This window comes from Anas acuta, chromosome Z, assembly GCF_963932015.1.
Source record: "Anas acuta chromosome Z, bAnaAcu1.1, whole genome shotgun sequence".
In the NCBI taxonomy this organism is placed as follows: domain Eukaryota; kingdom Metazoa; phylum Chordata; class Aves; order Anseriformes; family Anatidae; genus Anas; species Anas acuta.
In genome coordinates, this window is record NC_089017.1 from 22,371,661 (window position 1) to 22,398,044 (window position 26,384).

General features: G+C 36.8%; 1 protein-coding gene across 8 annotated transcripts in view; it reads right to left on the bottom strand.

Annotated features, from left to right (window-relative positions):
• Nucleotides 1-1,222: 1,222 nt before the first annotated feature.
• Nucleotides 1,223-26,384, bottom strand: part of FCHO2 (FCH and mu domain containing endocytic adaptor 2) — a 90,996-nt gene continuing 65,834 nt past the window's right edge. For 5 of the 8 annotated variants that reach the window (XM_068665937.1, XM_068665936.1, XM_068665934.1 and 2 more), the window contains 10 exons: nucleotides 22,356-22,859; nucleotides 20,644-20,747; nucleotides 18,507-18,636; nucleotides 13,807-13,918; nucleotides 13,008-13,163; nucleotides 11,008-11,140; nucleotides 8,147-8,346; nucleotides 5,920-5,984; nucleotides 3,745-3,909; nucleotides 1,223-3,502 (listed from right to left, as the gene is read on the bottom strand). In XM_068665937.1, the coding sequence (XP_068522038.1) occupies nucleotides 3,480-3,502; nucleotides 3,745-3,909; nucleotides 5,920-5,984; nucleotides 8,147-8,346; nucleotides 11,008-11,140; nucleotides 13,008-13,163; nucleotides 13,807-13,918; nucleotides 18,507-18,636; nucleotides 20,644-20,747; nucleotides 22,356-22,859 (1,592 nt within the window). In that variant the 3' untranslated portion in view covers nucleotides 1,223-3,479. Of the gene's footprint in view, nucleotides 3,503-3,744; nucleotides 3,910-5,919; nucleotides 5,985-8,146; nucleotides 8,347-11,007; nucleotides 11,141-13,007; nucleotides 13,164-13,806; nucleotides 13,919-18,506; nucleotides 18,637-20,643; nucleotides 20,748-22,355; nucleotides 22,860-26,384 lie in introns of those variants that run through there. The other 3 variants (XM_068665939.1, XM_068665938.1, XM_068665941.1) reach the window with 2 other exon arrangements.

Sequence of the window (26,384 nt, forward strand, 5' to 3'; positions counted from 1 at the left end):
CTGTTCTAGTTGATAATCAAATAATTCATCTGCTTCAAATGCACTACCTAAATATTATTTGGCAGTGGTAGAGGTAGACGATTATCCCTGAAAAACTACCTGATAATACACTTAGATAATGACAAACCAGCTCGAGCAGTATAAATCCAGTTTGTAGGAGCTGTGAGCAGTACCTGGGCACTGGCTTACAATAACAAGTCAAATGTTAACAGAAGTGCCAGGGCAGCGATCTCCAGCACTTTGGGCTAAATGACTGCTGGAAGGACTGAGCAGAGCTGAACCCTTTCACATCCCTAACCAATAACAGAGGATGCTGGGTGAGTAGCAAGGACATGGCTTATTAGCCCTCCTTGCCACAGTCCATTCTTTTGCCTTTGCTGAAGACAAGAGTCCTGGGCTAGACGGACCACTTGGTCTGGCCACAGGGCAGTGGCCAAAGGGCACTTGCATTCTTCATTCCTGCCTTGCAGCAGAAGATAGCAATCAAACCCCACCCTTGGACTATTACTTGCCAGCATGACAAGAATGGTACTTACTGAAATGATATCCAGCCAGCTGAGAAAGTCAATTCAATAAGTCATTACTTATTAAACTACACAGACTGTGGGACTAGTGGGGAAGAAACAGACACAAGCATACATTTGTTCAGCTTCAACCTTTGTTCCTGTGCTTGAAGCTTTGAGGGGTTATCTATTCTCAGACTGTGGAAGTAGTAGTACTTGAATTGCCTGCTGTTATGACTGGGGAAACGTAAGTCAGAAAGAATTCTGTTAGCCTCGCCGTGGACTTTTTTCCTGTGCACTCAACAAAATATATGCTTATTAGGGAAGTTAGGGAACGTATAGCATTTTATGGCGCTATTTAGAGACAGCAGCTACAAGTTAACTCATCTCTACAAAGTCAAGATCTTTCTGACAAACGTATCTGCAGTTTTGTCTGATCTTAATTAGTTAAGTACATCAATTTAGTAAAGGCAGAAGACATTGTAGACATCTTCCCAAGCATTCCAGTTTTGTAAAGATGTAACTCTGCAGAAATCATCTTTCCATCTTTTTTGTGTTGTTTTAAAGTACAGAAAATAGATCATACATTATCTCTACTACTTATTACTTGCAAATCAATTAACACTTCACAAACATGTAATACAGGCATATTTTTGTTCTATTATCGTATTGTACCTCTCTGGCTTTGAGTGCAAAAGTATAAGCAAGATAAATCAGTATTTAAATTATATATTACATGTTTATTATGGGTGCAACATTTTTTAAACTTACATTTTATGAAAAATCAGAAGTATTTACAATTTTTGCAAGATAAACTTGTATGCTCTAATTTACAGTCTGACGTAGTAACAATTCATAAAAATTCAGATCCTTTAGAGTTGTGTTTACAAATTATTTTTTTAGGAGGCAGCTACAAAGGATATTGCTGTATACACAAGCAAGAACCAGCTTGCTACTTTTTTCTTCTTTTTTTTTTTTTCATCAGACAGCTACATGTATTTTTTACATTGTTTTTGAATTTCTTTACAAAAAGTCTACATAAACTTGTATGGCTTCAAAATTGTAACCTGCACCCAATGCAAATGTATGTATAATCACCTGAATGAAGACTAGTTTAAAAGTGCTGAAACATAACTACTTCATTTAACTTAGAATTGAAAGTAACGGTTGATTAAAAACAGCTATACAGTTTTGGGTTTTCACTAATAAAACATATTAATGTTAAAGAGCATTTGATTGCAAAGCAGATTACAATTAAGATTCCAGTAAATTGACTGTACCATTTTATGTGAGTTAGAAATTCATCATTCAGTAAGATCATCAAATTAGAAGCCAGATATACTCTTCCAATCACATCTAAAGTACAGTATCCCCATAATGCTAATAATGGAAATCTCATCTGCGAAAGTGTATAGTATACCTCAGAATTTATGTAGCCTCTGCAAAGCTTAATTTACTGTAAAGCTTCAGCAGTCCAATTTATTACCGGTTCTGCATGAATTAGTTCTAGCAAGTTTTATTGTTTTAATATACAATTTAAAATAGATACTGGTATTGTGAATGGTCATATAAAATCCCCACTTGCACGTTATTAAATTATTTTGCTCCAATACTTTTGATTTCTGTATTGAAAAAAACACTTGATAATAAAAACACATAAAATATTTTCTAAATTAGAAATTTACTTTAAAAATGTTACTAATGTGTCACTTCCCTGTGCTTAGGCTGTATACGAAAGAGTAGATGACAAATATTAAAATTGGTGGTTACAGATAAAATTTAAGCTAATAAAAAGGGCAGTACTTGTCATCCTGCTGCCATAAAATACCCTTCTGAAATGCTATTCCTCCCAAGGTATTATGTTTACATTCACTTCACACAATTCCAAAAGCACTTAAATTCCAAAGACGTGCAATCAAAGTGAAGGGAAATGCTGTCTGTGTGCTGTTATAATCTTCAGTGATTTTTCAGGATTCTCATCTTTGGTGACATTAAATTTTCTGTATCGAAGTTTCAATGTCCTGCATGATGCATCTCCCTTTACTATGGCTGCACGTATTGCAATTACCCCATGAGGAAGTAATCCAGTATTTTAAACCTCTTTTAAAACAACCTCCAGTTTTTGCAGATCTCCCTTTTAAATCCCAGTCAAAGGAATTTTTATAAAGTTGTATGTCTTATAAAAACAGTATACTTTCTTTATGAAGGGCCAAACTTTGAAAAAGGAAGTGAGGCACATGAATAACAAACTGGATAGGCACAGGTTTCTTTTAAAGGCACAAATGTTATGCAATTCATATAAAAATAAATTAAATCTACAGCATTAATTCAAACAATCACAACGCCCATAAAATTTACTAACTGCAGAAGTAAATCTCTTCTGTCTTTTGCAATTTTATAACACATTGCACTTCGGAAAAAAAAGAACAAACACCTATATAAAACAACTTAGATGTTAATAATATATGATACATGGGAATCAAGTTACATTTTTATACACCTCTAACTCAAATGGTTTTATGGCATGAGTGGATGGAAAAACTACATGAGTTTGCCTTTGTTTTCTTTAAAAACTGGCAATTAAAGAATCTGATATTACTTATGGAAAGCTCAAATATTTCTTACTTTCCTACGTTTTAAGGTTTAATGCTTACCGTATAACATACAATTTCATACTTTCATTACAACTATTGATTACCATTTTGACTTCTATATAAATTTACTTAAATTTTAACAAATTTTCCCCAATATTGCAGTTGATCATTTACAGACAGTGTTGAAGTTAAGTTCAGTGCTATTAAAGTAATAAAAAGTTTGCAAAATGACTTTCAAAAGTGCATTTTCTGTTCTGTAGTTCAGCCTCAAAGTAGGTCAACATTTTAAAAAAATTAATGCATGTTAAAATAGTGTTTGAGAAGTAGAGGGGGCAGAGTGAGCTTCTTGCACTCCTTTGATCCAATGACTTTCACAGGTTCATCAGCAGTCTGCCATATACCGTCCTGAAAAATAAAGGTAGTTTTTTTTGCATTCAGTAGGTAAAATAGATATTGTCAGTATTTTCCTGTAAGCAGTTTAACTAACTATGGAAAAACAAAAGAAATGCGAAACAACTTTCAGACGTGTTTTTTTTAAGGAAACATAATTATGCATCAGTTGTTTAATAGTTTCATAATCCATAATTTAGCACTACAGAATACACATCATATATTAATTTCAGTACATAACCATTTCAACATCTTACCAGTGGCAAATCTCTTCTTAAGTAGGGAAAGCCGATAGCCAGTGCCTACTAGCTCTACATCTACTCCTGAAAGGGTGCTTCCTTCACTTATGAATTGCACTGCAAGTGTTGCTGGTTTACTGGGTCCTTCTGAAAGTTCAAATTTTGCCCTGAGGGATCCAGAACCTATAAAAAACAGTAATGTACCAAGAGGAAAAAAAACCATCTCATTCATCTAACATAGACAAGATCTAATTAAATACATTTCCCAAAAAACTTTGATTTTTCATAGACATTGGTGAAGCTCACTTCAGTGCCATTACAAAATAGCAATAGTTCAAAGTTATTTTAAATACACCTCTGTAGCTAGTGCAAGGCATTAAAAAAACATGCTACTTCTCCCTTTTTCTAGTTCTTTAACATTTTCTTGTTCTTGCACTGTCTAGCAGGAAAATAATGAGATTTAAATAATAAATAATGCAATAGTAAAAGTCAAGTCCCTTTACTTGCTTAAAACAACTTGCTATTGTTATAGAGGAGAGCTAGTAACTTGATAAATTTGCCATAAAGTCCACTCCATTTCTTTATTACGTATGTCATAGTTTGGGTAAATGGATTCTCATATTCAAGAGCTTTGAAAGTCGGTTGTGTTTTACCTCTGTAATTCACCCCTCATCTAACGTGTTGGATTGTACAAAAAGCACATTTTACCACCCTGTGCACCGGAATAAAGAGACTTCAAGGCATTCGCCCTAATATGAAGTTTTTCTGTAACTTCTATTGTTCCTATAAATGTAAGCCTGGCATAGTATTACTTCCTCGTAAACACTGGATTGTGAGTATTAAGTATTTGCACTCAAGAAATAGGGAAACAAAGATGGTGGGAAGACAAGGGAATATAACAGAACCAGTGGGATACGCAGAAGTCTACTGGACACACACAAGATGTGATCTGCATTACTAGCAGTCCATTTTATGCCGCTCTGCAGGTGTGCAGTAGTTTTTCATCTGGCTGCATTCATGTTTTAGTATGGCTTTTTTTTCTTTTAAAAGAAAATATAGTTTAGAAAAAAAAAAAAAGAAAAGAGACAGCTATCCCTACATAATCAAAATGGAAGACGAATGGCAAAGAACTGTGAGGTCAGTGAATGGTAAAGTACACCAGACTACAGCAACAACCTCTGTCAGATCAACCTCCCTCAGATTTTGTTCAAATGACCACCACAACTTTGCAGCCTTTACACCAATTGAAGAGGGCTTCCCTTTCCAGGCTTATAGTTCCTATATGAAATCAGACATATTTACAGGAAAATCTATGCTTTCATAATGCTCTTCACTAAATTCTTAACAGGACTAGAGGCTCTTCCAAGGGCCACAAGGCCATTTTTTACATAGACGCTTTGTGGATGAGATGCTTCCCTTTTGCCCCTACTTTTCTAATTCAGAAAAAACATTCCAACTACAAAGTCTTCAAGGACTGTGACATCAATTGGACTTAAGGGAAAGGCAGCTGTGTGGAGGATACCTACTGACACCTCACAAAATGCCACACAACCTACCACTCTGAGCAGATGCACACAGTCTTTTTTTTTTCTCAGAGCTGTATGCAAAAATAAAGACCCTCAAAATGCTGGTCAGGAATCATCTAGAGTTGAGCCTGTTTCAGCACAGCATTTTTCTAATTTTTTTTTTCAGTTCTTCCACTCTTGCTACTGTATCTCAATTGTCAATGTGTGGCAAAACATAAGAGAGTGAGAGATCCTTTTTCTTCGAATAATTGCTCATTTTCAAATAGCATTTATGTAATGATTTCCTTACTAAATCTAAACTCTATTTCAGAGCTGGTAACTGCTTTTAAGGGGGTTCGCTATTTTTCCTTTTAAAATTAAATTATTTGTGCTGGTTTCAAATGGGGTAGCGTTAATTTTGTTCCTAGCAGCTCATATGATGCTGTGTTTTGAATTTAGGATGAGAATAATGCTGTTAACATGTAGATATTTCAGTTGTTGCTGAGCAGTGCTTATGCTAAGTCAAGGCCTTTTCAGCTTCTCATGCTGCCCTGCCAGCCACTGGTAAACAGGATACAGCATGAGATGAAGTGTATACACGCATGAGGGTGCAGAGGCTAAAATGATTACATTTTTATTGTTACCATTTTTCTGTAGAAGAAAACAAAACAAAAAAAAATCAACTTGCCTCCATTCTCAGACTTCTCTGAAATGCTAGATATTTTCCAACAAGCTTTCATCTGGTCCGCATTCCTGTAAGAGAAAGTTACAGGTTAGTTACAAGCATCAATTTTTAGATAATTATTTCTGTAAGTTTACACTAGTACTTTAAAAGACTATGCACATAAAAACTACATCTCTAAATGGATATTTATGAAAATGCTTGATTATTTTGTATAAGTTTGTGGAAAACTATACAAAGCAAACAAATGCACTGAACCTGAGTTTGCAGCAGATCTCATGTGTACATGACCTCTTTATACAGATTACACTGTCCTATGCCTAGGTTGACAACTCAAAAATATTTGTCTTTGAAGGGAAAAGACAGGCCAAACACACTGGAAATGGTTTTAAAGATGAGTTTTTATGCTTGATGGTGATAGTATGAATGGGAACAATGCTGATTGCTCTCTCCTATGTGAGACTCTTGGCTGTGTAAATTTTATTCCATTTCTATTCTAATAAAACTATAGCATGCAAAAGTGGCATGTGGTTTAAGTTTATGATACACAGTTTAACTTCTGATTATATACAGGGACAGAAAAGAAAAAGGCACTGAAAACTGGGGTCTCTAAATTGATAAGACATTTCGATATTGAGCACTTTGCAGCTGTTCCATCATAGGAAAATCAACAAAATAATGCTCTGAGTGGCATGAAATGCTGACAGGTGTGAAATTGTCTTTGACATTGGCATAGCAGGAATGAAATGTTCACATAAGCAGCACAGATGATACCAGTCATTTGCCAGAGACAGAATTAAAAAACTGTTATTAAAAATAAAAATAAAAAAGCACAATGGGCCACTACCCAACCCAGTAGACCAAAAATGTAGCATGACAAACACTACAACTGTATTTATTTTTTATCAACTTGCAAAGCTTAAAATTCTAGCTTTGGGTGGTTGCTTAGTTGAAAGGCAGAATAGCTGGGATTGAACCCCTTACTCTGATGAATCTGCTGTGAAACTGTCACTAGGTGTTGAATCTTCCTAGCTAGCACTAAAGATGTTCCTGTTTTTACTTAGTTTTCACTATGAAAGTGTTTTGTGGAAGAATCCTGGACTGGGAGAAACCGATCATGTTGTGCAGGCAGGATACTGAATCTGCTCCAGTAGAAAAAGCTTAAGATGATCTGATTACAAGTTTTGATGCCTTGAAATAGAAAATCTAGAAAGATTCAGTCTTGACAGATTTTTTTTCCACTTAAAATGATTCTGTATTATCACATTGTCCAATCAACACATTTAAGAGGATCGCCTCCTGAAACATCAAAACCTGTATGATAAATATATCAAACTTATTCTTCTTCTGAACCTTGCTTTATAGGAAGGTTAACAAAGTTTGGCATTCTTTTCTCTCTTAATCTTCACGTTTTCCTCAGTTATAAAGACCCTCTTGACCCCCTTGGAAGTAAACATCCTGGAATTAAATTACACCTGGGGGAGTAATTTAATGTTACCAAACCACAGGTGCAGTGGTTGAATTTTGGTCACCTTTCACTCATGGATGTACTTCTCTGCCTTTTCCTACCACTTATCTGAGGCTTATGTCTCACTTTCAAGTGCTGCTGTAAATGGCCTGCAGGCTTAGGAGGTGGTGGCAGGTAGCTGCGAGTCAGGTGATAATTGTGACGACTCTCGAATTGAGAGACAATGCTGCATGGCTTATAAAGTACTCTTCTATCTAGTGAGTTATCTTTTAAAACAATTTAAATCAGATGCTAACTTTTAAATTAAAATAATCAAGAAGGATAAATCTGTATGTTGCAAGGAACAATGATCAGAGGATACAAATATACTGACGTATGTGGAACCTGAGTGTGACACTAACATTATGGAATAAGGAGTGGAAGTTGTAGTATATAAATTATGTATTTATATAATGTTTTTTTAACCATTAAGAGATTCTGGTTGCAAATCATGTTATTAAGAATAACTATGCTGTCTATTTGACCAAAAGAAAACATTAGAAATTTCATGAAGACCTGTATACAGTTGGAATGGCTTAATATAGTTTCATTTTAGTCTGTGCGAATTGGCTGTGCTTAGTCTATTTTGGACCAGAAAATGTCCTATGCACACTATTAAGAGAAAAAAAATTCAACCATTTCTTCCAATAAAATATTTTAGGCTATGACCCTAATGAATACAATGAGATGAACTTGAAATAATAGAAAGAAAAGTATTAATGTTACCATTTTGCAGGTGGAAGTGACTGCATGTTTGTTACTCCTCCATCTACTGGTACTACAACCTGTACATTAGACAGCATACTAGGCACATTCATCGACTCTGGATTGTATTTATAATCCACTCTCACATCAGTAGTGCTAGCATTACATTTCCAGTAAGTTGCAAGATTCAAGGGAGTGGACTGGATGCCATTTGAAGATACCTGTAAAAAAAAACAACCAAACAAAAAAACACATTGAAAGCTGCTTAATTACAATATCTACCCTTCTGGGCAGAATTATGGAATGATGGTAATGAGTATAACCATAAGTTCTGACAAAAGATCAGAAGAACAATCAACCTCTGAGCCTTTAATCTCAGAATTCTAAAGATTGTTGCAGCCTACAGTAATTGCCATTCTTTTAATTTTAAAATAAATTATTTTTAAAAGATGGTTTAGACTCTCTATGGCCCATGAGACTTTCTCCTGTTCTGCCTTTCTGCAGTCCAAATAATTTTGTTTTAGTCTTGTTCTCTAACTCACAGAAATAAGTTACCAGAGCAAACATCCTTACCAATTGTGTAAGTTCACATCAGTTCAGCTCCCCAAGCAGCAAAAGGAAATACCTGTCATTGGATAGGCAGACAGCAAAACAGTTCTTACATACTAAAAGCATTGTTTTCCTGGTGTAGGAGAGCTGGAAGCTTCTGCTTCTGTGGTTAAGATCATGCTGCTGCCCTGCTGCATACCCCTACCGCCTTCTTTATCTGCCTGAGGAACCTTCTATTTCCCTGTGTCCTATCTTGCCTTTCCTTGGCAACTCAGGACTCTTTCCATCTGCCATGGCTACTGCATGCCAATGTCTCACTTTTCCCCAGTGGTAAAGGCCTCACAACTCCTCTTTCCACAGTGCTCATTTCTGCAATCCAAAGAACAGTTCTGTTCCTTCAATCTTAGGGTTTCTGTGAATCTTCTTCTGTTCTGTGAATCTAACATGCTTTTTATAGATTCAGCATGGCAATATTTTGAACTATACTGAGAGGATGTGGAAAACTACACTGGTATTAATAGCTGCATTGGTAGGCCTAGGAAATCCTTGTTCTCCTGTTCAGATGAATGTGTCATTTCTGTATATTTCCATTAAGGTCTTTGGTTGACAGTGAGAACGTCCCACAGAATCACAGAGTGGATGCAGTTGGAGAGGACCTCTGGAGGTCATCTGGTCCAACGCCCTGCTCAAACAGGGCCACCAAGAGTCAGTAAGACCAGGACCATGTCCAGACAGATTTGCATATCTCCACGGAGGAAGACTCCACAGCCTCTCTGGGCAATTCATGCCACTGCTTGGTCACCCTCACAGTAAGAGGGTTTCCCAATGTTCAGGTGACACCTCCTGTGCTTTCAGCTTGTTTCCACTGCCTCTTGTCCTGTCACTGGGCACCACTAAAAAGAGCCTGTCTCCATCCTCTTTGCACTCTCCCTTCAGGTGTTTGTAGACATTGATAAGATCTCCCCCACCCCCATCTTCTGTAGGCTGAAGAATGAATCCCAGCTGTCTCAGCCTTTTGTCACAGGAGAAATCCTCCAAGTCCCTTCTTTGAGCCATCTTTGTGGCCCTTTGCTGGACTCTCAAGTGCATGCATGTCCCTCTTATACTGAGGAGCCCAGAACCAGACTCTGGCTGTGGCCTCACCAGCTCACCAGGGAAGGATCACCTCATTCAAGCTGCTGGCTACAGTCCTCCAAATGCAACCCAGGATACCATCAGCCTTCTTTTCTGCAAGGCACGCTGCTGGCTCATGCTCAGCTGTGTCCACCAAGATCCCTGTTTTTTTTTTTCCAACAAACTGCTTTCCAGCTGGGTAGCTCCATCATGTCCTGGTGCCTGGGGTTATTTCCCTCCCAGGTGCAGGATTTTGCACTTCTCTGTTAAACTTCATGAGGTTCCTGTCATCCCTTTTCTTCAGCCAGCTGCTCTAAATGGCAGCACAACCCTTTGACCTATTAGCCACTCCTTCCAGCTTTGTGTCATCTGCAAACTTGCTGACGGCAAAATCTTCCCCATCCTCCAGATCATGAATGAAGATCTAAAGCAAGGCTGGTCCAGTAGTGACCCCTGGGATACTCCAACTAGACTTTGCACTACAGATAACCACCTTTGGGGCCTGGCTGTTAGCCAGTTTTCGAACCACCTTACTGTCTGCTCATCCAGCTCCTCCATGATGATCTTAAGGGAGACTACTGAAGTCCAGGCAGACCATATCTACTGTTCTTTCCTCATCTACTAAGCCAGCTGTTTCATCACAGAAGGCTATCAAGTAAGGGGAAGCATGACTTCCCCTTACTGAATCCATACTGACTACTCCTGATGACCTTCTTGTCCTCTGTGTGCCTAGAATGGTTTCCAGGAGAAGTTGTTCCATATTTTCTGAGGGGTCAGAACATCACTCGCTCTCTTATATTACACCTGATCAGCTACAGCATCCAAAATTAATTAATTACAAAAGCATATCAATTGAATTACAAACTCAAACAAACAAATACCTGAAAAATGCCTAAATTAATGGAAAACTTAAGACTTTGCTAACAAGTACCTAAAGAAACAGTGTTCAAAGTTTTCACACTTGGAGTAAGGTGTGAGCAAGCTGAAACATGTCATGAATTCAAGGGAATCCAAGGGAATGACATGAAGGCATAACAGCAATGCACTCAGCCTGGGCAGACCCTATGGATTGGAAACAGTGACATATCCAGAATTGATCTGGATGCAGGGTGACAGTTCATCTGTATGATATCAGGCAAAGAACAACTCTTATAAATTCTGTGTAGATTAGACATCAGCCAGAGTTCATTAAAAAATTCCAAAGGGAAAAATGTGTTTACCTGATACTTTAAAACATCCACATTATAATAGGATGCAGATGGATTCTGCTCTGATAACTTCTTGAGGTAGACAGTTATAGCTTGCATGTTCATCCAAAAATCCCTAGTACTGGAATCACTTTGCGACTGATCACTACAAAGAAAAAGAAAGGTAGGACTGAGAATGCAACACTGAGTGTTCTTTTTGGGATGTCTAATAATTAAGACTTGATCCTTTCCCTTCGTCAAGCAAGAGTTTGTTATAATGCTTTATGACACATAATTATACCTTTTTAATATTAAGGAAAACTATCAGCTTGTTGTATCTAGTAAAATTATCCTTCCATTCAAGGAACAGTGAGTTTTCTGCACTGACAACTGACACCACAAGATTTAATTTGGGATTTTATATTTAATAAACTCAATATTATCAGGTGCCATGAGGATGTGCATGAGGTTGGGATACAAAGAGTCATTGAAAAGGAATGGTATCCAATTTGGAGTTAGACCTAAAATCATAATTAAGTTTGGTTATATTATAGCATCACTAAGATTTCTGCTATACGTGTGTTACTATACTTTCACATCTGCAGAAAGCATAAGCTTTCTAATTTTTTCCACTAAAAACAATTTTCAATTATAAAGAATTGCCTTTTAGGTACTTATAGTTACATTCAATCTATGAAGTAATTTATTATTCAACTCTCTATGTAGTTAAGAGCAAACAGGACTGCACAATCAAAATGCTGGTCTGGAGCTACTGGAGCATGAAAAGCTGTTTTGCAGGTCAAGAATATTTTCAGTTCTGGTTGCATCATGTTTATTTTGAATAAGGATGAAATTTTTAAGAATACTGATTCAGAAACAAAATACAAATCATTTATCAATCAAAAAGCTTCTCTGAAGCTCTGTGGATACAGTGAGGACCTGCATCCATTTGCTAAGCAGGCCTGCAGAATGTGTGTGCAAAGCAAAAGCTAAAAATGCGCATCTGGACCACAGTAAATATTACTGCAATGGTTTGAATCTAGAACAGTGACTTACACACTATCTGTTCGATTTATTTTGACTTTGATTCTCAACATAGTATTGTAATTCATGCTGCATCCATTTTTAGTAAAATATGGATGAACACTTACTTTTCATGTCAAAAAGCAAAAAATACATTTTTTACACTGAAACATTAAGTATGAACAATCACAATGAAATTAAATGTGAAAGAATGGATGCATATGTTTTGTTTCACTTATTTCATTAATTTTTAAAAATGTACCATCTAGAAGTGTTTAACAGGTTTTCAAATAATTTCTCCTCTAAATGGAACAAATAATTACAGCTTTTACAAAATGTCCTTTTTTTTTTTTGAAAAGAAGTCAAAATGCTGTGAACAATTATTCTACTCAATCACCAGCCTCTTTTCTTAAGAATTCTCCAAAGCATGCTGCTATACACTTGATATATATATAGTCACATAATGACTTGAATATATTGTAGAAACAATACAGCTTAAAAATACAGTATTAACCAACAAATGATGTTAGGCATACCTCCTACTATTTGTCTTCCACTTAAAGCCACTGTTTCATCATTTAATCATACCACTGTTACTACATAAATAAATTTGTATGACAACATAAGAATTTCTTAGTTTCGATATGTAATTTTTCTTTATATCTTTTTTCTTCATAACTAGTTGGATGGTTCATATAGTTTGATTGGGAAAAAATATTTTTTTCAAATAGTTTGTTAAACCATTTCATGTATAAAACACATGCAAAAACATAGCTACCTTTGCAAAGTACTTCTTATGGCTCTTGTTTTATTTAGCATAAGTTTCAGTACCTGACTGAGATTTTTAATGGTGGCAGTAGAAAGAAACTGAGCTAAACAAAATTAGTTCATATAATTAAACTATGTTTAAGCAAATCAACAAGATGGCAGAGAACTCCAATTTATGTATAAAACAAGTGGAATTTTAGAAATCACATAGTTTACTATTATATTAAAAAAAAATACAAAACCTGTATACAAGTTGTGCATTTGGAAGAATCTGCTCTAGTTTGCTTGTGTTTTTTACCCTGAAGCAGAGCACAGCTGGAGATGGGTTGCTGGTGAAGACTTTAATAATCCCACTTGGGAATGATACTGTCATATCACCAGTGATCTTCACAATACATCTAGGAGAATGAAAACATCAGTTTTATTGCAACTCATTAACTACATGGTTTTAATTACTGATTTTAAAACAATCACTGTACTTGCACAATCTGATGAGCTGAATTCAAAACAGAAAGTCAATTTTAAATGAGGGTAATGTGGCACTGTAACAATGTACCATCACTTTCAACTTGGAAGTCAGATGAAAGTGAAGAAAAAAGTGTAGCTGGTTAAGCATACAGTAGTCTTGGTGGATATTATTCAGGCTTTGAAAACATAGCACAACTATGCTTAGGCAAGGCCTACTAGCATAGCAAGGGATGTGAGAGGGTGAATGAGGTGCTTTATAGAGCTGCCCAAATTTACTTGTAGCACCTGGCTGACTATGATAAAAACCTTTCTCATTTTCAATATTTTCACTTAACTTATTTTTGTACAGCAGGGATATATGAGCTCCTAGCAGGATGCAGGACAACAGAGAGCAAAGAGCCACTGTTGTCACTTACGCTCGGGGAAAAAAAAAAAAAAAAGTGAAACCCCCTTCTAATGCACATACATTTTCCCCAAAACATTACAAGTATAAACATTGTGGTTTTTTTTTTTTTTTTTTTTTTTTTTTAATTGTAACTTATTACATTCAAAACAATTCACTATTTAACTAACTTTGTGGGATCTGCTCCTTTAAAGTAGGCGTTAACAGATTCAGTAAGGGCTACTGCAACAGGCAAGGTGTCCTGGTTTCCAAGGCTGACAGGGCTGGGACCACGTGAAACACCTAGAATACATACAGTGTATAGGTTTAATTTATAAAAGCTTAGCAATAGATTTCAGAATGGTTGACTGTATCTGTCATTTTTACAAGACGTTACTACCATCAAGGTCACAGTAGGGCCTGAAGTGGTACTTGAACAGTTATTAGAAAAATATAAACATAGTACAGTACAATCACACCACCAAAACACTGCTTAGCAGCCTAAGAAAACAGGACTATCAATATGACATGTTGTACATGGACAGACGCAAGGAAATACATATGAGCTAGAGGAATGCTGCATTAAAATGGCTAATGATAACACTAAAGTCAACAGATCCAAAGGACATTGGACATTAACTACAATACTTAAAAAACAACAACAACAAACCCTACTGTATGCTTGTTGCATGGAAAAATGTATGATAAAATGGTCAGGGAAATGCAAAGAATTCAGCTACAGTATATATGAACTTAAATGCGTATACATTTATATTACTCTACATAAGTGAACTTTTAATGACTTCAGTCAACAAAGGTTAAAAGTTCCAAGCAGAAATTGCTGGAGAAATATTTTGCTATGTTTTCAATTGTTTTTGTAGTAAGGGTTCTGGGAATACCTTGGAGGTACTTGGAAATACACAGCAGTTTGCAAGAAAAATAATTGCATCAGCCTTCATAGGTGCTTGTGCATACACAACAGCATTAAATTGCATAGCTACAAAAATCAACTCAGACCTCATGCTATGGCTTTTTAAAATCCATACAACTGAAAAAAAATGGTTGTCATGGGATATTACTTTTATCAGTGTTTTCCAGTGTGTGGCCAGCTACTTAACATAATCCACAATACTGGAACTTTCATCTTTTTTTATTACTGCAGCTGCATAGTAGAGAGCATCTCACTAACTTTTTGTACCACTGCTGGAATGGTTTATATCACATAATATATCTATCATAAAGGAGGTACAGTCTTTCTCATGTCATAAGCAAAATGAGAAACTTGAATTTCCTACCATGAAGTAGACAGAAAATGCTTCTGTATAACATTGCTAATGGCAACTAATCTCCTATTTACTTTAAAATAGCAGCTGTACCTTCTGGGCTCTTTCATAAAGAAAAAGGAATTTGAGACCTTGTTCTTCACAGGTCTACTATGTGATTTTATGCTTAAATACAGAGATAAGAGAAAGAAGTATTAACAACAGAACAGTGAAAGACATGAGAGTTGGTCTAATTCTGCTGCTTTCATACCTTGCCCTCCGTCATGATTTCTTGCCTGAGGTATAAAAATGTTCAGAATACTTCTCCATGCTATGAGAAGTATTACTGCAAACTTTAGGCTCTCTTAGATGTATAGTACTGCTCTAGTCACAAGTGTTCAAAAACAAAAGATTCTTCAATGAAAGAAATGTCATGATGCTGTTTTGTTTGTTTTAAAATATAAACAGTAGATCATTTTTATTTGTTCTTTACACATAGATCCTGGTTCCAGTGCTGTGTTTCTCTCCATGGAAGCTAGCAATAAAAGCTGTAATTTTCAGTAGTCTTGGGAATGCAGAAATAATGACTTAAAAAAACAAATTGGCATTAAAATTCTGTATTAACAACCAGACCCATTCACAAAATTCTGTCTGATGAAATGTCGAACTCCAGAAGTATTCTCCACCTAAGTCAAAGTATGCACTTGATGGAACAACAAACAACTGCAGAACCCATAAGAGGATTTTATGTCATATTATGTCAGATTATCTACAGATTTATAAATTGTATCTAAATCTTTTCTTTATAAAAGTGTTGCAGGTATCTTTAGAGTGAAATTTTAAAATCAAGAGTAATGTGAATACATAAATTATATTCCTATCAGCAAAAGACAAACATTGATTTCTTCACCAAACAGGGATATTTATTAGTAACAACAAGGCTACTTTACACTTTTCTGGTAATACCAAAGCAAACAAACATATGTATAAGCATTTCTCTGAGGTGTGTCTTAGGGACTATGACTTATTTCCACAGTTCTCAATCTTCATCGCCCTTTATGATTCATGAAATCTAAGCATTCTCCTTAAAAACTATGAAGTGAAACATATTAAACTGTCTAACCAAACACTAAATGTGATTGTTTTGTTGCCTTGCAGCTGAAAATATAAGCCTAACAATACAATGCACCACTATCCTGCATCGTGGCATTCCATGTCTGCTGCACCCTTTCAGAGGGACAGGATGACACAGAGCTGTGCCAAGGTGGACTTGCTGCATCTCAGACTGCAGCACAGCTCAAGGGTCCAGTTGCAGGATGTTCTGCAGCACCTGCATAGCTGGCTTTGATGTCCTGATCACCGTTAACAGCACGTCAGCTGTGCTGACACACAGTGACACTGACACTGTTGAGGAGGGTGGCAAACTGCTGAATAAAAGCTCGTATTATTGGTCATAAAAAAGCTAAATAAATAACTCGACCAAAGGGTTTCAGTTCAATTCAGAAATAAAGACTCAGGTGATTTTAACATTGGCTAAGCTGTTTTGGTGAAAAAAATATATATATATTTTAAAAGACTATCTTTACTATCTGTATCTTCAAAGCTTCGTATTATATGAATATAAAAAAATGTTTTTACCTACTTGTCTTATGAGAATAAGGACTGTCAGAGTAAGAATGTATTCCCCTTTTTTGAATAAAAGCAGTAAAGCAAAACTAAAGAAGTGAGACCAGGTGTCAGCATGTTTGGAGAAACAGATAGAAGACTATGCTGCAAAGAAGTGGTTAAATAAGTTTTGATGATTTTGGTAACATACAACACATTAAGAAGTTGTACTTTCAAGCTATTTGTATCTGCCAGACACCAGAAATAGCTGGAGAAACTTGTTCCAAAAGAAATACAATTTTATTAGCTGCAGTGCATTAGAACGATTAGTTAACATGTAAGTCTGCTTCTAATACAATACCTGGTGGTGCGTCACAAAGCCTTTCTATTGGATGAAGTGTTCCAATCAAAAGATCATCCTCTATTACATTTAAATGAAACAAGACATTGCAAGAAAACAAAGTATTTCAAGCAAAAACATATGATAATATAATATATATATAAATTCTTTTCAAATGAAAATAAGGCTAAAGCATAAAAGAAACATACAATTAGGCACACCTACAAGTTCACATGGAACAAGACAAGAGTCAGCTCTCCATTTTGCGGAACAAATGGGGTGAGGAAAACACTAGATTGTGCAAAAGCCAAAAGACTACAGACAGTAGTGCAGAGTATCCTCATGCCCCAAAGTCATTCTGCCACCTGCACTGCCCTTCCCATCTCTCCAGATCTATTTAATTCAAACACACAGTGCAGTGAATTGGCCCTGTTCATTTTTGGTAGGCCAGGTTAACAACCATGTCAAATCTCTGTGGCAGCACACACCTCCTTACCTTCTTCCTCACACACACATGCATACACAGAGAGCTGGAGCTATTGATGCTGCTGCCACCAACTTCTAGTTCCTTGGGACCAGTGCTGAGGCCTGGGGAAGTGAGCCTGGATGGACTTTGACAATCAAAATATCAGTTATCTTTCTATGATGATTCTCAGGGTTTGGGAAAATGGTAGACACTGAACTGTGCCACCACCACAGCAGCTAAAGCTGGTCAGACCTTACTAGCCTACGTCTTACACAGTGAGGAAACAGCTGCATTGCTTTCCATATGGAATTACCCTCTAGAAGCTGTGCAGATACTCTCCTGAAATGCTGAGCCTGGCTGAGAAATCCTTAGCATCAGTACGATTAGTTAACATGTAAGTTGTAACATGTAACATGACTCAGTCAGAGACAACTGAGTGTTAACTCAGAGTTTAATTTCACTTTGAACAAAGTGGTAATAGTGTTCAGAAATGAAATATTATGCTTCTGCTAACAAAACAAGTTAGAACCTCTTTAAAAAAAACAACAAAAAAAGCAAACAAAACACCTCAGAAGTCTCCTTACTATTTGTTAAAACCAAATGTAAAAATTGAGGACTTCCCTTTAAAAACATGAGAAAATCTTCTGAAACTTGTGACAGCATGTGGAAAATAATTTGACTTTTTTTTATTGTTCTTTTGTTTTTACCAACTAGCTCTGCTTAGTTAAAATACTGCAATAACTTGAAGATGCATTTTTTTTTGAAACTGCAATTACAGAATAACAAACAAAATAAAAATAACATAACTCTGTTTTGAATATTTATATTCATTCAAATTTATCAGTATCCTGAAGTATTTCTGTACCTATAAAATAACATAGTCCAAACAAGTGCACAATAACATATTGTGCTCGATGAACGCATATACAACCACACCGAATATGAATTCACTGAATATTTTAACTTTGAAAAGTATTTCACTAAAGAACACGCCATAATTGCATCAATGGCCTAATCTAATCAAATCCACTCTCCTGGCAGGACAGAACACTGTCCTGTCTCAGTATCACTTAGCAGCAGGTATTTCAAAAGATGCTTGAAATACCTACACTAGACTTATGTGTGGAACAACTAACTCCAAGGAATGGTTTTCCTAAGAGGTGAAACTTAGTGGTGGAATTATACCACTGTTAAGTTAATATGGTTAATTTAACTTACCAACTGTAGGTGTGTTTGCTGCACTGAGGGAAGCAGAAGAGGATATTGAGGAGATGCTCTCAGCACGTGCCAAGGGAGCTGCAGGTGGTGGACTTGAGTTAGAGGTCAATGGAGGGCTGAATGGCCTAGGCTGAACACAAGAGTTCACAGGAGTATTAAATAGACAAAGTGATTTTAAAAACAAAAAATACTGTAAATGGAGGAGTTTTTCTATTTCTCCAGCTGGGTAATGTATCTTCCCCAATACATTTCAAAGCATTTCTTATTTCTTTTAATACTTTATCTATCCTAGTTTTCGGTATAAAACAGAGAACACACATTTTCCTTGGAAATCAACTCTACTATTTCATAGACTATTGATACTGTTTTGTTTTGTTTTGTTTTGTTTTTTGTTTTTTCCCCTGGGTAGTGAAGTCTAATATATTTGATTGTGTAACAGCCTGTCAATAGTTGAACTGTATTACAGCAGCAGAATTTAAGCCTACAGCCCTGTGCATGTGTGCACCAAATGCAGATTTGCACAGCTAAAGGAGAACTACTAGCAATCTGGAAGCAAGTCCAGCATAAGGCAACTAAAATAGCTGGGGTCTGGGGAACATAAGAGAGAGTAAGAGCTGAAGGACCTAAGTTTGCCCAAGCCTGGAGAAAAGAAGCCTAAGGAGGGATCTACTAGCAATCGCTTGCCAGCTAAAAGGTGTCACATTCTTCTCAGATGTGCAAAGAGCTATAGCAAAGGAACTTCTGTTGAATGTATGGGAAGAAGTTCCTTCTGATAAGATGGGACAGCTTGCCCAAAGAGGTTTTGAGATCTCCCTCCTTGGAAACTTTCAAAAGTTGGCATGTCCCTGAACAAATTGATTCAATTTTGAAGTTGGACCTTCTTTGGACAGGAAGTTGTCATAAAGATCTTCAGAAGTCCCATCTACCCAAAAACTTTGAATGGCTTTGTAAATCACTTGACTGTAAAAGCATCAGTTTAAACTAACCAATGATCACTTGGGGATTAACCTATCTAAAAGGTACTGAAACTCCTAAAACATCTATTTGTGTGGGCAATGGTTATTTTATTTCAGTTCTATCACTCTTGTCAGTGAGTGTATGACTTTTATACAGACTGTGGGAGTTGTAACAGTACATGACATATAATGAAGACAACTCAGTCTTCCACTTGTACAGAGATAATAGCTGATTTCTAAAACAACAGTATAAAATGAATGTAACTTTAAGCAGAATCATACTTTATAACAGAACGCTATCAGCTAAATTCACTTCAATTTGGATGATAAGAAGAGCAGATTCCTTTGCCTAAGAGCAATTACTACAGTTTTATATTGGAATGAGAAAACAATCTCAAAATAGACCTTACAATATTACAGAATAGCAAAATAGTTAAAAATGTTTCCGTTTTGTGAACACGTAGGATCAGAATTTTGTCTATAGTGAGATGGTGAATGTATCTTGCTATTTTGAAAGACAGGAAGAGGATATTACCACAGTCACATTCTTTCAAGTCACTAAGTCAAACAAAACCCAAGGAATTATAATATTCATAGAAAAGATATTAAGCATGGTTTGGTTTGATATGCTGCCTGAGTACTTGCATTCTTTGCCAAAATCTTTATTGGCAGGTGGACATGCACTGCAGGCAGTGAGCAGAGATGACTTCTCACTATCCTGATGGGCAGCTGCTGCAATCTGCCACCTCCCTTCACCAACACCAAGCACCAAGGACAGGGTGAAGTCACAGCATGGCTACTTGTGTCAGCACACAACTGATAGTGATCTACTTAATGCCACTCATTCCCCAGAGCTTTGGTGATATTCCTAAATCAATGGAGCTTTACTAACGACTTTGCTAGAGTTTCACATTTTGAATACCTTAATCCCACAAACATACTATCTTTGCATTTTCAAACTTTTTGTTTATTCACTTAAAAACAATTGGCTGATGCAAAAAATATGTTTTAGGCCTTTCTAATTCAATTAAAAATTATGTTTATTATAATGTTTACCGCAAACAACTTCCATGCCTATTTGGCAATGGTGAAAATGGAAGGTAAATTCACTGTGACAGTGTAAATTAATGGTATATCTGACACTGAGTTATAAAAGAGAATTTAAAAAAATCAATACATACTATTTCATTAATTCCACTAAGTTTCCCTGTAGACAACTTTGGTCTTGAGGCAGGCCTTGGTGGGGGTACAATGGTGCCTACAGAAAGAGGAGTTGTGGGTCTTGCTGAAAGAAAGCAAATTTAAGGAAATCAATATTAGAAAGGTCACATTGAACATAAATACGTACACACTTGAATAAATAAATGCAAGTTATGTTTCTATTCAAAGTCCCTACTTTGCAAGTTCCATTTTGTAAGATTTACCACTAATCAAAAATGCTTTTAAAATATGGCTATATGGTGCCCTGAAAAGTGACTCTAAAAATGGCATCATGGGCTTTCTCATTGCTCTCAAATGACTTTATATCAACTATTCCTGGAGGTTTATAGGTAAAAAGATGGTCTTCCCTGAGCTCCTTTTTGAGTATAATCTAAATGGATTCAGAAAACAGGGCAATCGTTCATGCCTCACCATAAATGGAAAATTCAGTGGAAATTCGTATTTGGTCCTGGCTGACAATGGGGCAACTGTTTGCTTAAAATTATGCTCTTTGAAATCATATTGACTCCAATATGTAAATGCCAGTGCAAAAAATATAATTCAGTAAATTACACTGGCGTTTGCAAGAACACAGTAACTCCTTATTATCTCTTAGCTGACCTGTCAGAACTAAAAAGTGATTAAAAATATTGCCCCCATGTCCTTCTAACAGATGCAACTAACAGACGGTGGCAGCAGTACAAAGATGCCACTTTTACACAGTCACTTTTCTGAATAGAACTGCATTTCAAAATAAATGTTAAATGCCATCGAATGAGTATGCCCCGTCTAAAATTAACTTCAAAATAGAATGAAACCCTTATACATAGTTACATTTCCAGTACTTCGTCTCCCTCAAATTATTCTGGATGGTTCTTTCTTAAATAATTAAGTTAATGTTATATAAAACACAACTTCAAGCATGGAATTTTCTCAGTCATTCAGCATAACTCTACCATCATTGAAGTAAGGGAGTTTCATTGCTGACTTGGAAGAAATCAGGCTAATACTGACCACATACACCTTAAAAGTTGCAAACCGAAATGTCCCCAAACAAATTCAATTCTGAAGTATCAGTAGTTCCTTTAAAATTCTTGTTGTGCCCAAGGAAGGCAGTGAATACCGAACACTGAGTAGTCTGCTGCAGTATCAAAGGTATTCAGTGAAACACAGCACACTTGCCCAAATGCTCTTTCCTATTGCCCTCTTAACAGCATTACCACAACATTATACACGCTTCAAAATAACAGGTATGAAAAAAGTACTATTCTTATTCCAATGTATTTATTTAATCTGAAATTATATACAAAGCTGGTTCAGAATGCATCTGATTAAGAATGGAATTGTTTTTGCAAATTAAATCATTTAATCTTTGAGACTTCCCTGCTCTCTGACATCACAGGTAAGTACATTCACATTTCTAGAAAAGCTAAGCTTCATGTAGTTAAGAAAAAGCAATGCCTTTAATTGAATAATTTGAATTTTTCTTATGATGTCAAGCTGAACATTTATTTTGATGTCCTAACTTTCAAGGAAGTTGGTGCTAACAAGCAGTTTGTTTAGTACATTTTAAGTTAAGAAGACAAAGTTAATTTTAACATTGGGTGAGCAAGAATAATGAAATGAAAAATCAGTCCAAAGCTTTGGAGTCAGTTATTAGCAAAGAGCAGTACACAATGCATGCTTGTCATACCCTTAATTGTATGAACACAAGGAGACACTAAACTATATTCCAGTAGTGCTGAAGATGATGTGGAAGAAATTTCAGCAGCAGTGCCAGTTTCTTCAATGAATAATTGTTCATGGCATATACCATTATTTGAAAGGTCACTTTGATCCTCAGAAGCACAGCTGTTGGAAGAATTCCCAAGCAAAGCAGAAGAGGCAAGGCAGGCATTTTCAGTTGTGAATGGCAATTTTGGGGGCTCCTTCTTGTCTGTGCTTGTGTCTCTACTTGTAAGAAGTTCATCAGCAAAGGAAATCCACTGACTCAGAGACCATGAAACAGAGGATAAAGTACTCCCTGATGGTGCTTCTGTAACACCAGATTTGCACAAAGTGCTAATGGTAAAGTCTGGTGAGGATGGGCTTCTAGACCCAGAATCTGTCTGGTGTCCAAGCAAAGACTGAGATACTCTACACCCAGGCAAATCATTGGTAGATGAAGAGCAACTCCTATTGTGCTCTCTTAGAGTAGCTGAAGAAAAAGGGAAGAATTGAAACTAGAGGCAACACTGAAATGATAAAAATTTCAATATAAATTTCAATATAAATCCAGACTTAAAAGGTGTATTCAATAATCATTGCACGATGATTACTAGCCAGCATGAAGAAAAAAACGAAAACCAAACTGTTCTACTAGGTTAAAAATCCCACTACTTACAATTAAAGGAAAAACAACAACAACAAAAAACCAGCCACATATCATAGGTACTTTGTTCATACTTTCAGCCAGGTCACTTTCCATTTGTTAAATAGGCCAATAAGTAATTTATGGTGTTTTTCTCCTCTTAAGACCTTTATTCTCATGACTTTGCTTATTCCTCTGACTTCTTCTTTATTGCGGTTTAACTTCCTCTTGACTTTTTCTTTTATTTTTGGTATCCTAATCCATTTTTATTTCTTCTCCACAGCATTTCTTTCAAAGTTATTTAATCAAGCCTATCCTTCTATGTTCCTTCTAAACCCTCCATGCTTGTAATGGAAAGGCCTAACACAAATGGCTGCTCAGTAAATGAATGAAGACAATGATGTCATGAGATCCTGTTTAATATTTTTCTGTCTGTATTCTAGTGAGTGACTGCATGCATGAGGCATCAGCTGCCTCAGTTTATTTTCGCTCTCATCCCAGAGTCTTTGGGGTGCTAGAAAATGGGAGTTTCCCACAAGTATTCCCTGCACTTGGCTGTTGCCTGTTGCAGTAGATGACAACAGAAGCAGCAAATGCAAGGTTAGTAAACTCTCAACATCTTGCAGATTGGCAAAGCTAAGAGCAACAGCAGAGTGGCATAGAGAATTAAAGAGAGCAACACATTTGAAAGTTCACGTCAGAAGTGTAAGTCACTACAGCTATCTTTCTGTCGTGAACAAGTACATTCCCTGAGACCAAATAGAGACCTAACACAGCTTTCCCTTTCTAACAGATATTTAAAATATCATTCAAAGCCTTTGAAATACTACTACAAATCCTATACAAAAGCAATGTGGAAATGCTATTTTAAAAATACCTGTTTATGAAAATGGGGAAGATAAACAAAAAGCATTTTTACAGTATCAACAACTCACTAAAAACGTCTGTTTTGTTTGTTTAAGATAACAAAGTTAGTTTAAACATCTAATAAAACAGGACTATTCACGGATGACCAGAGTTTACCTCTATTCTGCATAAACCAATGCCTGCTCAAATACCACAGTGGTTTAGGTGTTCAATGATTAACAGAGTTACAAAACAGTATCTAATGAAATGTTTTAACAGTAAAAAAAGTATCCATGGGACATGCTAGATCATATTTACATATTCTGTATACAAAATAAGTAAATAATTATATATATTTTAATATTTTTTTCAAAAGTTTTAAGCATCTTGTCTTATAAGCTTATCTTATTAACATTCAAGATGAAGATAACACTGATTTCCATAGGTCTCAAAATAGGTTCAGATCAAAGTATGTATTTTTTGAGGTCTTCAGAACTAAGATGCAGGTAAATGAACATCAGAAGCTAATTTGATTTAAACAACAATATGAACTACTGCAATTAAGTAAAAAAATTCCCAAAGGTACTACTAATTTGATAACACTTTAGCACGCTCACTTACTATTTAACTCCATGGATGATTTCACTAATGTAAATACCATACTTAATTCCTTGAACAACAATCCTTTAAATAATTATTCATCAGATAAAATTTGCAAAGGCAAAAATGTAGATAGTTAGATATTCTCATATCTAAAACAGACTTTCATATCTAAAATTGACTTCCACCCATGAGGCATTATATTTCAACAATTTCAATCAAACATAGGGCTCTGTGCCTAAGCACTTTCATGTACCAGGCCAGGTGCAGATGAATCCTCCTGAAGTCTGGCTACTGATCCCAGTGATCTGTCACTGCTCATCAGCCAGAGGCTACTCTCTCCAGTTCTGTTGACAGGAAGGACTGTGTGAACATTTCCTAACCTGCTTTACCCTCCTACTCATGGGTAGCAATAAATATCTGATTGCAGACAGAGCTTCAGATGGTGAATGTGGCCCTCCAAGTCCCACGCTGCGGGCAGTGCCTGTGGCCTCTCTCTGATGCCAGGACAGATGATCCCCTGGTCCTACAAGACAGCTGCAGTGCTGTCTAGAGGAGCTATGCCACCAAGTGGAGGAGACACAGGAGGGAATGAGCAGGCTGTGCAGCATATGAGAATATGAAAGGGAGACAGATCTTCTCTGAGACACAACAGCTTGAAGAGCCTCAGACCCCAACCACAGTAGAGAAGCAGGCAGTGTCCACCCCCACTATTAAAGTAAGCACAACCTCTAGAGAAGGGGAAGGATGAAAGCTGGTGACTTCTGGCACCAAGGGGAAGGCTTTTGCCCCTTCCAAGAGCTTACAGCTACAGAGGAGGTTCACTGCCCTTGCAGTTGAAGAGAAGCCAGATGGACGTTAAAGCAGTGAACGTGGCCTACCTGATCCTACACCATGCAAGAACACCTGGAAGAAATGGTAAATCACTATAACGGGTGACTGACTCCCTGCTGCAAGCGACAAAGGCACACATCTGCTGACCTGAGATACCAACTAGAGAGGTTTGCTGCCTGCTGGAGGCCTGGATCTGGGATACGGCAGAGGGACTGCTGAAGATGGTTCAACCCACTGACTACTATCCCCTGCAGTTCTTCCATGTGGTGCATAAATGATACTGCTAGGTGAAATATGGACAGTATCAAAAACAACTACAGAGCTCTGAAGGCAGTAGTCAAAGGCACAGGGGCCCGTGTGGTATTCCACTCAATCCTGCTGGTGAGGGGAAAGGGTGTCAGAAGGGCACTAACAGGACACATCAATACTTGACAGCTGGTGACAGTGTTGCAGGTTCTTTGGCCATGGTACCTTGCTTACAGATCAGCTACTGCTTGGGAGAGACTGGATCCATCTCACTACATGACACAAAGACATTTTTACCAATAGGATGGCTGGCCTCATAAGGATGATGAGGGACTAAATCATCATCCTTATCCACAATCATCATGTGACTGGAACAGATTACAAAAATCAACAAAATGGGGCTTAAGAAGGGTCATCTCCATCACTTGCATGTAAGCAAGGAAATGCCTACAAGGAACCATTACAGACAGATTGCTGAAAACCTTTCTAGAAACTCCACATGCTGGGACAGCTTTCTGAAATGCCTCTACACTAATAAACATGGTATGAGGAATATACACAATGAATTAGAAATCAGCATGGATTTGTAGGGCTATGAACTTGCTGGATAGCAGTGGGACAGCTCCTGTGACTGAAGTAGGAGTCAGGGATGGAGTATGGGCAGGGATACCACCTGCTAGATCAGGCTGCCGAGGGCCTTGTCCAACCTGGCTTTGAACACCCCCAGGGCTGGGGCATCTACAACTTCTCTGGGAAACACGTTCCAGTGCCTCACCATCCTCTGAGTGAAGAATTTTCTCCTAACCTCTTATCTAACTCTCCCCTCTTTAAGTTGCTTTTAAAAAC